The 13,996-nt window shown below is 42.0% G+C and overlaps 1 protein-coding gene across 1 annotated transcript in view; it reads left to right on the forward strand.

Moving 5' to 3' along the window:
* CLPTM1L (CLPTM1 like) overlaps window positions 1–13,996 on the forward strand; it is a 232,071-nt gene that overhangs the window by 23,037 nt on the left and 195,038 nt on the right. The window contains exon 4 of the mRNA XM_073630688.1: window positions 11,667–11,856. Coding sequence (XP_073486789.1) covers window positions 11,667–11,856 — 190 coding nt within the window. The remainder of the gene's footprint in view (window positions 1–11,666; window positions 11,857–13,996) is intronic.

The following is a 13,996-nucleotide window of genomic DNA, read 5'->3' on the forward strand; positions in this document are numbered from 1 at the left end:
GTAAATATCCCCTATGATAGCAATAGGTAGTGACAGGTACTCTTTTTTTTAAAAAAATGGGGTCTATTAGACCCTAGATTTCTCCTCTGCCCTCAAAGCATCTGACCACACCAAGATCGGTGTGATAAAATGCTTCCCCAATTTCCCAATGGCTCTGTTTACATCTGGCGAAATCTAAGTCATAAAATGCTCATAGCTTCCGGTTTCTTAGGCCATAGAGATGTTTGGAGCCACTCTGGTCTCTGATCAGCTCTATGGTCAGCTGGCTGAATCACCGGCTGCATTCTCAGGTTCCCTGTTGAGACAGGAGAGCCAGAGAAAAACATGGAAGACGCTGAGGGAGGGGGGGCATTCCCTCCCACTGTTTGTAATAGCAGTCTAGAGGCTAATTAGCCGCTAGGATTGCTTTTACATGAAAGTCTACCGCTGGCTGAAAAGAATGATACCAAGATGATACCTAAACCTGCAGGCATCATTCTGGTATAACCACTCAGTCGTGAATGGCGTACCTGAAGACAAAAAAATGGTTAACAATAAAACACAGTAAACGGTAAAGTATAAAAAATTGCATACCTAAAAAGCAAACATGATAAAACATAATAACAATAAAAAATTGCAGAATAGAATACAGTAAAAAAGAGCAGAACAATAGAGAGAGAATGGAGAGAGAGAACAATAGAACAACTTTTTTTTTTATTTTATATTTTTGTTTGTGTGTTTTTTTTATTTATTTTTTTTTTTACACTTTTTTTTTTTTTTTTTTGTAACTAACTTTTATAACTGTAACCGGTTCCAGGTTTGGGTCTCTCAAAATGCGATGGCATCTTGGGAGACCCTGTGAAAGTGTGTCCTAGTCTGTGCAATGCTGTACCCTACGCTAATACTCAACTAGTGTATGGTAGCGTTCAAAACATTCACCAATGCAAAGACCAGGATTGTCAGGACAGGAGGGACAATAATAGCGGGTGTCACGCCTATATCCGCGCTTGCTGCAGACACGACATCTTTTTGGGGGGTTCGTTGGGTAGGAGTACTCGGGAGGACATAAAAATGCCTCTCATGCAGCCGACTGCATTTGGTTGGGGATGTGAATGGGGGAAGTACGGGTGCTGCAGAAGTGGTGGGTTCCCAATTAGGATTGGCGAATGCAGCAGGAAGGGCACTATGGGCACGACGGGCCTGTTTGTCTTCTTGGTGTCAGCGGGACACTACTTGTGCTTGCCACCTCACTAGCTTGAACTGCACTTATGGGGCTCGCCACGTCACCAAGTGTTACTGCAGTGCTGGTTTGACTACGACCGGGGTGTACTAGGCCGCTGGTGCTTGCCAGTTCACCAAAACGCTACCAAAAAAACTGTTAGCGATCGCAGGGATCAGACCTGACTCTGCGAACGCTGCAGTTATGCGTTTAGTGTTTTATAAGTGACAGTGATCGATCGATACTGCACTTGGCTGGGCTGGGCCGGGCGGAGGGGCAAAACGCAGGTGCTAGCAGGTATCTGGGCTGATCTCGTTAACACTGCGTTTTTGGGAACCCTAAACTGCTGGGGACGCTAGTATAAATCTGATCAGATATTGATCTGTTCAGATACTATACCACTAAGGGAGGTGCACGGTGCGTGCGTGGGTGTTAGCGGTACGGGCACTAATCTGACCCTGCCTCGGGCTGGTGCTTGCCAGTTCACCAAAATGCTACCAAAAAAACTGTTAGCGATCGCAGGGATCAGGCCTGACTCTGTGAACGCTGCAGTTATGCGGTTAGTGTTTTGTAAGTGACAGTAATCGATTGATACTGCACTGGGGTGGGCTGGGCTGGGCCGGACGGAGGGGCAAAACGCAGGTGCTAGCAGGTATCTGGGCTGATCCCGCTAACACTGCGTTTTTGGGAACCCTAAACTGCTGGGGACGCTAGTATAGATCTGATCGGATCAGATATTGATCCGTTCAGATACTATACCACTAAGGGAGGTGTACGGTGGGTGCGTGGGTGTTAGCGGTACTGGCGTTAACCTGACGCTGCCTGGGGCTGGTGCTTGCTAGTTCACCAAAATGCTACCAAAAAAACTGTTAGCGATCCCAAGGATCAGGCCTGACTCTGCGAACGCTGCAGTTATGCGGTTAGTGTTTTGTAAGTGACAGTAATCGATCGATATTGCACTTGGGTGGGCTGGGCTGGTCGGAGGGGCAAAACGCAGGTGCTAGCAGGTATCTGGGCTGATCCCGCTAACACTGCGTTTTGGGGAACCCTAAACTGCTGGGGACGCTAGTATAGATCTGATCGGATCAGATACTATACCACTAAGGGAGGCGTATGCTGCGTGCGTGGGTGTTAGCGGTACTGGCGCTAATCTGACGCTGCCTGGGGTGACGCATATCACCGCCGGGCGATCAGGGGGCTAAACCTTTTATTAGGTAATAAACGGCGGGTGCCCTGACACTATAAAAAATAACCGAACTAACCAGCGTCACCCGTAACAGTTATACGGTGATCAGTGGTGAAAGGGTTAACCAGGGGGCAATCAAGGGTTTAAAACATTTATTCGGTAGTATATGGGGGTCCCTGTCGCTATAAAACGCTGACGGCGAACCTAAATATTTACCTCCCTAACTAGCGTCACCAGCGACACTAATACAGCGATCAGAAAAATGATCGCTTAGCGACACTGGCGACGGGGGGTGATCAAGGGGTTAAAACTTTATTAGGGGGGGTTAGGGGGTACCCTAGACCTACAGGGGGCTAACACTCACTGCCCTAACACACTAACTGTCACAAACTGACACCATGCAGTAATCAGGTAAAAAAAAAAAAAACTGCTTGGTGTCAGTGTGACGGGGGGGGGGGGGGGGGTGATCGGGGGGTAAAGGGGGGTGTTTTGTGTGCCTGGCATGTTCTACTGGGATGTGTTGTGTTTTACACTCACATTTCAGTCTTCTCTCCTCGGCGCCGGAACGGAAAATACCGAGCCGAGGAGAGATGACGTCACATCCCCTGCCTCTGTGTACTATACAGAGGCAGGGGAAGATTCTGATTGGCTGGGAGCGATCGCGAGGGGGGGGCCACGAATGGATGGCCTCCTCCTCATCACTGAACGCTCCCAGACCAAAGCCGACCGCCTCTGGTCCGATCGGACCCCCTGCCCGCGGGAAGGCAATCACGTACCAGGTACGTGATTTTGCCTGCCGGTGCCATTCTGACGACGTATATCGTTGTTAGGCGGTCGGCAAGTGGTTAAGTATTAAGATAAAAACCTTCTATGTGCAGCAGCCCCCTTAATACTTACCTGAGCCCCTTCTGTATCCTGTGATGTCCATGAGTGTCTCGGCCTTCCGGGACTCCCCTCCTAATTGGCTGAGACAGCAGCATGGTACCATTGGCTTCCGCTGCTGTCAATCAAAGTCAGTTAGCCAATGAGGGGAGAGAAGGGGGTGTGGCTGAAACACAGCTCTGTGTCTGAATGGACACGGGGAGCTGCAGCTCGGCTCGGGTTCCCCCATAGCAAGCTCCTTGCTTTGGGGGCACTCAAAGGGCAATACCAACTGTACAGAGCAGGTAAGTAATAACATGTTTGTTATTTTTATTGAAAAATAACAAGACTTTACAATCACTTTAATTGAACAAAACTCCCACCCCTCGTTCAACAAATAACTGTCTCAGAGAATATGACAAACCTTTTTCTCATTGTTCGGCCATATTAATATGCTAGAAATACTGTAGCTATTCTTCCTAAACTCCTTTTTTATGTTGTGCACGCTATTGCCATGAGCGCAACAAAATATTGATATTTTTTCACTAAATAAATTAGCTAAGATAAACAAACTTTTACATCAGAAGAGGATCTGATACAATTAAAACAAACCTCCTTCCCTGAGTACCTCCAAAAAATGCTGCCCACAAATACTTATAACTTCTGCTTCAACTGCTTGAAATACTTTTGCTGTTAAAGGACATTTTTCTACTTGGCCAGTTCCAGTGTCTCCTCTCTTTGGAATCCTGCTTTTCAACCTGTCTCGGTCAATCCAAAATTCTTAATTTGGAATAAGTTCATTTAATTTTTTTAAATAACAAACATGTCATACTTGCCTGCTCTGTGCAGTGGCTTTGTACAGAGCAGCCCCAATCCTCCTCTTCTGGGGTCCCCCAGCGGCACTCTGGCTTCCTCCTCTTTGTGCACCACCATAGGAAGGCAATTCCTGTGTTGGCACTAGGGCCGAAACAACTAATTGATTTATGAAAATCGTTTTCATAATCGATTAGTTGTCCTGCATACAGAATGCATTATTTGTTTACATATCAGGAAATACAGTGAAGCACACATACAGCTCAGTACACCGTCCACACATGTCAGAAGACACAGTGCAGAACACTAAGCAGAACACTAAACTAAGTACACCATCCATACATGTCAGTAAGTGCCTGAGAACTTGTGAATGTGTGAGGAGCAATGCCTCATGGGACATGTAGTCCTGGGCAGGAAGGGAGTTTTTCTAAAGGCAGAAGTTTTTTTTACATTGCTGTAGGGGCACTGTATACTGTAGTATACTTTGCAGCTTGCTATAGGGACAATCTGAAGGCAAGAGGAGCCAGAAAAATGGCACAGAACAGGTAAGTATAACATGTTTGTAGTATAAAAAAAAAATCACTTTAAAGAATCTGTGCAGGGAAGATCAGCATCTGAACCCAGAGAAGGTGGAGGCTGATAGACTGGAGGTCATAGAAGGCATTACAATTACATTTTTACCAGTATTGTAAGATGTGTAATGAGATTTTGTACTATAAAGGGCTCATTTTCGTGTTTTGTTTTTTTTTTTTTGTTTTTTTAACCCCATTATGACAGATGATACAAAAAAAAAGCATGCTGCTGCTACTAGATGTCTTAGGCCTGGTTCACACCTATGCGTTTTGTGGTGCTTTTTTGCAGAAAGGCACTACAGTTCATTTAACATGGTTTCCTATGAGACACATAAATATCTATGCTTTTTTCAGCCGCTTTTTCAACGCAAAACGGTGCTTTTTATGGTTCAATAGACTTTAATGGAGAAGCTGCAGAAAAGCATGTAGTGCATTTTTGCAGCGATTTGCTTTTTTTTTTAATCTGCCCAACAACAAATTGGTCAAAAAAAAGCATAAAAATATGCAAAACGCAAATAACAGCAAAATCGCGTATGCAAAAACGCACAGCAAAAAGGACTGCAGAGATGGATCCAAAGCAAACTGCATAGGTGTGGACCGAGCCTTATGTCGGCCATACACTTATCAAGTTTATTCATACGAAAAAAGTTTGTACATTCGCTGAATCAAAGAAGTTTTAAAATGAATGTAATTTCTGAATGAAAACCACATACACTGTCTGAAAATTCCTTATACCAAGAAGTTTTCTATGTTGCTCCTTTGAATTTTCCCATCACTGGTCGAAAACGAACGTCGATTTGACCCCACTAACCATTAGAAAATCAAAAGAACGTTCTTAAAATGGATATTTTCTTTGAAGCAAGATAGACATTGTTTTTGTATGGCCAGCATAAGTAAGGTAGCTTTTATCAGGCGCAGGTAGCTTTTATCAAGCCACCTGCCTATGACAAGGGAGTCTGTCATACATAATATATTATAGTTCTGTCTGAAAATCTGCAAAACCGTCTTTAATTTTTTTCTTTAAATAAAAAATTTGCTCTGATTCTGATATTTACCAGATTCAACCTCCTAATAGTATGTACAGTGATTTGTGTTTTGCTGTATGTCTCTTCTGTCTGCTATTCTGGGTGGTTTAGAGGTTTTGCTCCCTAACCATATCGTTGGTTATTTATATTTACCACTGCATATAGATATTTAGGAATAAGTTGCCTTTTTTATCAAACTTTACATATTAACTAAATTATACACTACACTTTTTTTACTGTAAGAGCGGCAAGGATGTGGAATTCCCTTCCACAGGTGGTGGTCTCAGCGGGGGCATTGATAGTTTGAAGAAACTATTAGATAAGCCCCTGAACGACCGTAACATACAGGGATATACAATGTAAAACTGACATAAATCACACACATAGGTTGGACTTGTGTCTTTTTTCAACCTCACCTACTATGTAAGATTATTCTCTGATTAATCGGTCAACTAATCGATTATGAAAATAATCGTTAGTTACAGCCCTAGTTGGCACACATGCGGGCTCGATCCCTCGTGTCGATTGACGCACACAGTGCAGCTTGGCCTGCCCCCTTGTCACTGGATTTGATTGACAGCAGCAAGAGCCAATGGCTCCCACTGCTCTCAGTGAGACCAGTGAGGAAGGGGAGAGCAGCGCTGGATTAAGATCGGACTTGGGTAAGCATTTTTTGGGGTCGAGGGTGACAATAGAAGTTTTTTTACCTTAATGCAGAGAATGCATTAAAGAGGAACTGCAGTCTGCTCACATAATTTGTAATAATAACATATTTGCCATTCTCAAGCTTCCCTACAACCACTTTGGATATTATTTTATATATACTATGATTCTCTACTTGCCAAAAATATGCTACAGAAATCTTCCTCCACTGAGTCTGGCTGCAACCATTTTAAGTGTGGGCAGCTGAAGCTTCTGCCTGTTCACTTCCTGGCTTTACAGACACACAGAGGCACACCTCCAGGTCAACAACTCTCATTGGCCCTCTTATGACTCACCCCCCTCCCTTTCTGGCAAAATCTCACGTGAGAGAGCTGTGCATGATGTCATAAGCCTAGGCAAATGACCAGACAAGAAGCACCAGCTCTCTGCTAACGGAGCTGTGAAAACTGAGCGATCGGCACTGTTCTCAGTGTCAGAGCCAGCAGGGGACAGATGCGGCATCGATCCAGCTAGGAAAGTATGATTAAAAAAAAAAAAAAAAGCTTCTCTCTTAAGAAGATAGGATTTTTGGTTTACCTGTAAAAATCCTTTTCCTGGAGTGCATCAAAGTACACAGAGATCCTTCCCCACTGACTTGTGCACCTTATTGCTTGATATAAAACTGAGAATTGGCAGAGCGACCTGGGAGGGGGTTATGCCTGGGCAAGAATTCCTGCCTTTTTTCTGGTCAGTGTGCATTTACCTGAAGGTGGCAGCATAACCCATGTAGTAATTACTAAGAGAGCTTTTTACAGGTAACCCAAAAATCCTAATTTGTGCAGAACGCAATTATTAGATTTTAACATGATGGTATAGATTCCCTGTAGATATGCACAAACTCAGCATTTCTAAGGCAAGCTTGGTGTAAGACGGCATGCATTTTAATGTAAATAAATAGATACCTTTTGCTAATGTACTTAAAAAAACAAAAACGGCTACCACCTACACCTGTTTGTTATCACCACACTGTCAAATGCAATATAAATTATATCCAATGGTAAAGCGCTTCCTCTAAACCTTGTTAATGGTGCTTAAATAGTGATAATTATACATTATATATAAAGCACTCTCTGTGACAACTCATAATATGATTAAATCAATATAAGTCATATAAACTAAATACAAATATAAACCAGGAAAAATGCGGTCCACATAAATGTAAATATAAAGTCCCATCCAGTCTTGATCAGTGTGCAAAATCCAAATTCATAAATAAGTCCAAACACAGATTCCCAATATAGTGTCCCATACACCGTTCAATTTGTATACAATCTGTGCAGGATTTATGAACTCTTCTCACAGGTGATACGTGATCTTTTCCATTTCACTCCACACCCACAGTTCCCTTCACCTCTTAGGTGTCCTCTCACTTGATTCAGGGGACCTCAATAGGATATTAGGGTCAATTGTGCTTTCTTAATAAATATCAGCTCCAGTCTTTCTCCACAGGTTCAGGCTCTGCATTAAGACAGGTTCCCAGATGGATCACGGGAGCAAGCAAAAAAAGAGAACCCAATAGTGCAGACTTCTAAAAATTTATTGATCTCTCAACACATAAATTGCATTTACATTTTTAAAATATCCACAGGCATAAAATAAACTGGAGTCGATATCTCAAAGGTGGCATGCAAACCCTGCCCAGCGTGATGGTGTCGCTTCTCTGCCTTACGCGTTGTGCTCAAATCGGCTTTGTCAAAGGCTCCTTTTTTTGTTTGTTTATAGGGCATGGGTGTCACCTGCTTGATTATGGGTTTTAGGTGCAAACACCTCTTCCACTTTAACTGCTCTGGTCTGTATGTAATAAAAAATGTCCATAGTAGCAGCGAAATAAATATAGGTACCCTGCAATACTCTACTCTACTTAACACCACTATATTAAAACTAAAAACGTAGAGCCTTTGACAAAGCTGATTGGAGCGCAGCGTGTGAGGAGGGGCAGTGATATCATCACGTTGGGCAGGTTTTGCACACCACCATTGAAATATCGACTCTATTACAGTATCTCACAAAAGTGAGTACACCCCTCACATTTTTGTAAATATTTTATTCTATCTTTTCATGTGACAACCTTGAAGAAATTACACTTTGCTACAATGTAAAGTAGTGAGTGTACAGCTTGTATAACAGTGTACATTTGCTGACCCCTCAAAATAACTCAACACACAGCCATTATTTTCCAGCACTGCCTTAACCCTTTTGGGCATGGAGTTTACCAGAGCTTCACAGGTCGCCACTGGAGTCCTCTTCCACTCCTCCATGATGACATCATGAACCTGGTGGATGTTAGAGACCTAGCGCTCCTCCACCTTCTGTTTGAGGATGCCCCACAGATGCTCAATAGGGTTTAGGTCTGGATACATGCTTGGCCAGTCCTTCACCTTTACCCTCAGCTTCTTTAGCAATGTAGTGGTCATCTTGGAGGTGTGTTTGGAGTCGTTATCATGTTGGAATTGGTATTCCAAAGGGAATACTAATTCCCTTTGGAATACAAGTACTAATCGGAAGGGAGGGGATCATGCTCTGCTTCGGTATGTCACAGTACATGTTGGAATTCATGGTTCCCTCAGTAAACTGTAGCTCCCCAGTGCCGGCAACACTCATGCAGCCCCAGACCATGACACTCCTACCACCATGCTGGACTGTAGGCAAGACACACTTGTCTTTGTACTCCTCACCTGGTTTCCGCCACACACGCTTGACACCATCTGAACCAAATAAGTTTATCTTGGTCTCATCAGACTACAGGACTTAGTTCCAGTAATCCATCTCCTTAGTCTGCTTGTCTTCAGCAAACTGTTTGCAAGCTTTCTTGTGCATCATCTTTAGAAGAGGCTTCCTTCTGGGAGAAGACAGCCATGCAGACCAATTTGATGCAGTGTACGGCATATGGTCTGAGCACTGACAGACTGACCCCCCACCATCAGGTGAGATGATACCCAAGAGGTGTGGAGTGAAATGGAAAAGATCACGTATCACCTGTGAGAAGAGTTTATAACTTGTGCACCGATTGTATACAGATTGGATGGTGTATGGAACACTATATTGGGAATATGTTTGGACTTTTTTTTACGAATTTGGGATTTGCACATTGATCAAGATTGGATGGGACTTTATATTTACATTTATGTGGATCACATTTTTCCTGGTTTGTAATTGTATTTAGTTTATAATAATCACTATTTAAGCACTATTAATAGGATTTAGATTAAGCGCTTCACTATTGAATATAATATATAATGCCTCTAATGTACAGTGCATCCGGTAAGTATTCACAGTGCTTCACTTTTTCCACATTTTGTTATGTTACAGCCTTACTCCAAAATTGATTAAATGTATTATTTTCCTCAAATTTTTACAAACAATACCCCATAATGACAACGTGAAAGAAAATTGTTTGAAATCTTTGCAAATTTACTACAAATAAAAAAACAAAAAAATCACATGTACATAAGTATTCACAGTCTTTGTCATGACACTCAAAACTGTGCTTAGGTGCATTCTGTTTCCACTAATCATCCTTGAGATGTTTCTACAACTTGATTGGAGTCCACCTGTGGTAAATTCAGTTGATTGGACATGATTTGGAAAGGCACACACCTGTCTATATAAGGTCCCACAGTTAGCAGGTCAGAGCACAAACCAAGCCATGAAGTCCAAGAAATTGTCTGTAGACATCGGAGACAGGATTGTATCAAGGTACAGATTTGGGGAAGAGTATGGAAAAATGTCTGCAGCATTAAAGGTCCAAATGAGCACAGTGGCTTCCATCACCTGTAAATGGAAGAAGTTTAGAACAGCCTGTGAATACTCATGTACATGTGATTTTTATTTTTTTGTTTATTTTTAATAAATTTGCAAAGCTTTAAAACAAAATTCTTTCACGTTGTCATTATGGGGTATTGTTTGTAGAATTTTGAGTAAAATAATTTATTGAATCCATTTTGGAATAAGGCTATAACATAACAAAATGTGGAAAAAAGTGAAGCACTGTGAATACTTTCCAGATGTGCTGTAACTGCTTTGGGGAACCATGAGTGGAACTAAACCCAACTATTTGAATTGTTTCCCAAAACTGTTTTATTCAAGGCATTTAAATAAATGTGTAAAGCTACATTGTTTGCCCGGTTCACTAGGATTTACAGAGATGGATAAGAAGCTGTTCACATGACCAAAAAGAGCCAAAACTTTCTGTGCTACCTGCGCTGTTCTGCTCCACTCTGAACTTGCTAGCAATCCCCCTTCTTGCTGCCAGCCAAAGCAAGAGAGGTTCCTAATTGCACTGACAATGGGGCACAATCCCTCCTTTCACTGACACTAGCCATGGGACACTATTCCTTCTCCCACTGACACCAACTGTTATACAATTTCTTTTTCCGCTCACACCAAGTTTTGGATACTGCTTCTTTTCCCACTGCCTCTAACAATGAGCCATTATGTCTCCTCCCACTAATGCCAATTATGGGGTGCTATTTTTCCTCGCACTGAAACCAATGCTGAGGCACTATTCTTCCTCCCATTGACAACTCCCAGTGACCCTGGCCCTTTGTTCTATAATTTTGATGAACTCTTATTATATGTATCTTCTTTTATTGTATGTACCTGCAGCAACACTGTTGGTGAAATTGCTGATTTAGCTGCCTCTTTAAATACTAGAGAAAGTGGTTGTGTGTGTTTGCAAAAACCTGTGTACAAGCTTACTGGAAAACATTTTCTCACTTGAAGTGTTAGGCTCGGTTCACACGGGGGCGACTTGTCAGGCGACCTAGCCGCCTGACAAGTCGCCTCCCGTTCTGTACAATGGAACCGTTCTAATCGGAGCGACGCAAGTCGCTCCGACTTAGAAGAAAGGTTCCTGTACTACTTTGGGGGCGACTTGCATAGACTTCTATACAGAAGTCGTCTTGCAAGTCGCCCCGGCAGTCGTGTGAGGCGACCTGCAAGTCGTGCCGCGTCTAGTGTGAACCGGCACTTAGGAGGGTGGTGTAGGTTTCATGCAAGTCATTATTTTGTTAGTGGTGGAAGCTCGTGTGTATGTGTTTTCTTGCATCAGGATAGAAGGAGCTACAGTATGTGCTTGGAAAATATGCTATGCATGTCTGAATACTTTCCGTCATATATATATATATATATAAATTTTTGCCCTAAGCAAGGCACCCATTTATATTTATCTAAAATGTATTTTAAATTACGGGTGCTGGTCATTGCTTGTAGAAATGGAGCAATTGTTCTATATTTCATATTCCATAGTTAGATTACAATTGTGTGATATACAGCTAATGACACGTGTGTGTATATATATGTCTTTTTAGAACTGTGAATGTTACTGTACCCAAGAAAACCAGGAATAATGGCACATTATATGCATATATATTTCTTCATCACTCTGGGGTCCTACCATGGCACGATGGTAAACAAGTGCATATTGTGAGCCCTTTGACTACTTACATGATTCCGAAGCCTGAAGAGGTTAATCTCATTACTGGAGAAACTGGAACTCAGGTGGGGTATCTTGGAAATAATAACTGTTATTAATTTTAACTGAACAAGTGTTGCTCAAATCTCTTGCGGTGGTAATGCATTATTTTCTTCTAAAGGTCAATGTGATTTTAAATTTAGGTTTTCTTTTCGTTCATTCTTGCATTAACCAAGGTTAAATTGCCTATGTACATAGTGATAGTCAAACGTCTAGAAATTCTGCTTGATGACCACCCTATTATGAATATATATATATATATATATATATATATATATATATATATATATATATATATATATATATATATATAAAATATAAGCTATCTCTCTATCCCATGTAATAATTTATATCTTGTTTTTTAACAAAATAAGAGTGCTTTATTTGAAACAGTTGTAGAACAATATAAAGTCCTACACAGTGACATGGTACAATGCCTGACATATCCAGCGAATGGCACATACAGAAGAGTGGGGTATATATTTAAAAAAAAAAAATAGTTGAGAATGATTTCATATACTGTGTGTATTATATGTGAATTTTAATTTTCTCTTTATTTTATTTGATCATCGGCTCCATCTTTTTCTGAATGCAGTCTGGTAAATACTGTATTATGATGCATGGCACTATATGAAATAAATAGAAAATTACATTTCACACATATATTAGACGCATGAAAGTATTATTTGCAATTTTTTGTTTTCTAAGTAGACCCATTAGTGGGCCTGGTAAACGCTGTACAATTATGAAAAATATGTACAAGGTAAATTTACTGAATGGAGTCCTTAATGGTATGCAGGTAAATACATCCACAGGAATTCTTTAATTTTGTGTGCTTTTATCCTTTATAAGTAATTTTGGCCCTTTATGTCCTTCCTAATTATTTTGTAATGTGTTAATTCAGTTTAAGGTTTAAATATTTTTTCTTTTGGGGGGGGGGGGGGCGCGCGCGAGAGTCTAAAAATAACTCCATCCTTTTTTTTTTTTTTTTTTTTTCTAAAAGAAAATACTTTTTTCTGCAAGCTGTAATTGCAGTTTCTAGGGGCCTGTGCTTATAATGATGTGAAGTGCTGTTTATAATGAAACCCCTGCAAAAATATTTCTTTATCGCACATCATGGGACACAGAGCCTTAAGTAATTACTTAATTTACTTAATGGGTTATGGGTCACCTTCAGGTGTTGACACTGGTATACCCAATACAGGAAGTTACCTCCCCTATATAACCCCTCCTCCCTCCAGGAGTACCTCAGTTTTTTCGCCAGTGTCTAAGGTGTTGGTCACGAGTGAAAATGTGCTCTGAGGAGGGATCCACTGGATTTAAGAAACCTCCACAACTGGATCCATCCATGCCACTGCGGCCACAGGATGGTACCCGAGCTTCGCATAGAAGAACGAGGTTTTGCCTGTACGCTTCTCTTTGAGGGGCTGGACCCTAGGAAACGGGACTCTTTTTGGTCTTGCTACTTTACCTAAAGTTGTCCTGAGGGGTGCTATACAGGTCCGAAGGAGTGGAACCCCTATTAAAAGGGACCTGGTCTTTGAAGGTTTTACTACGCTGCCCGCCGTGATGGGTGAAGTTTGGATCTGTCTGTTTTCAGCAGTATCCTGCAGCGAGGAAAAGGTAAGAGAAAAGCTTTAGGAACTGCAAAGTCCACCTATGCCTTTTCTTCCATATTAACATTGTAATGCCTTAAAGTCTCCTCTAGAGGGAGTTACAGTACACATACCCTTTCAATCTGTGCTACAAACAGCGTGTGTCCTAGAAGCTGGAGGGGGGGTTCTTTAATCCTCTCCCCCAAATTGGGGAAACTGAGTGGCTGGTACGGGTACTGTGAAGGTACGATAAACATCCTGTAAGCAGTGGACAGTGTGACATTTCACTGAAAACAGCACACTTATAACAGCCTCAGACTGCTAAGAACCCTCCTCATGCACAGGGTTTTTTCTCATAGAACGCTGCATCGCGGCTGCAGCCTCTCTCCTCCCTGGTATGTGTCTCAGACCTGTAGCGTGCCGCTTGCGCGAACTATGTCTTACCTTGAAGGAGGAGGAGGGCAGGTTGGGAAAAGGGGGCGTGGCTAAAGCGGACAGCGCCGTGTGCGGACTCCTGTGAATCCTGTGAAGCACAAGGGCAATCAGGTTTACACCTGAGAAGGGGGGGGGC

The sequence above is a fragment of the Aquarana catesbeiana genome, linkage group LG05 (genome assembly GCF_042186555.1).
Source record: "Aquarana catesbeiana isolate 2022-GZ linkage group LG05, ASM4218655v1, whole genome shotgun sequence".
Lineage (NCBI taxonomy): Eukaryota > Metazoa > Chordata > Amphibia > Anura > Ranidae > Aquarana > Aquarana catesbeiana.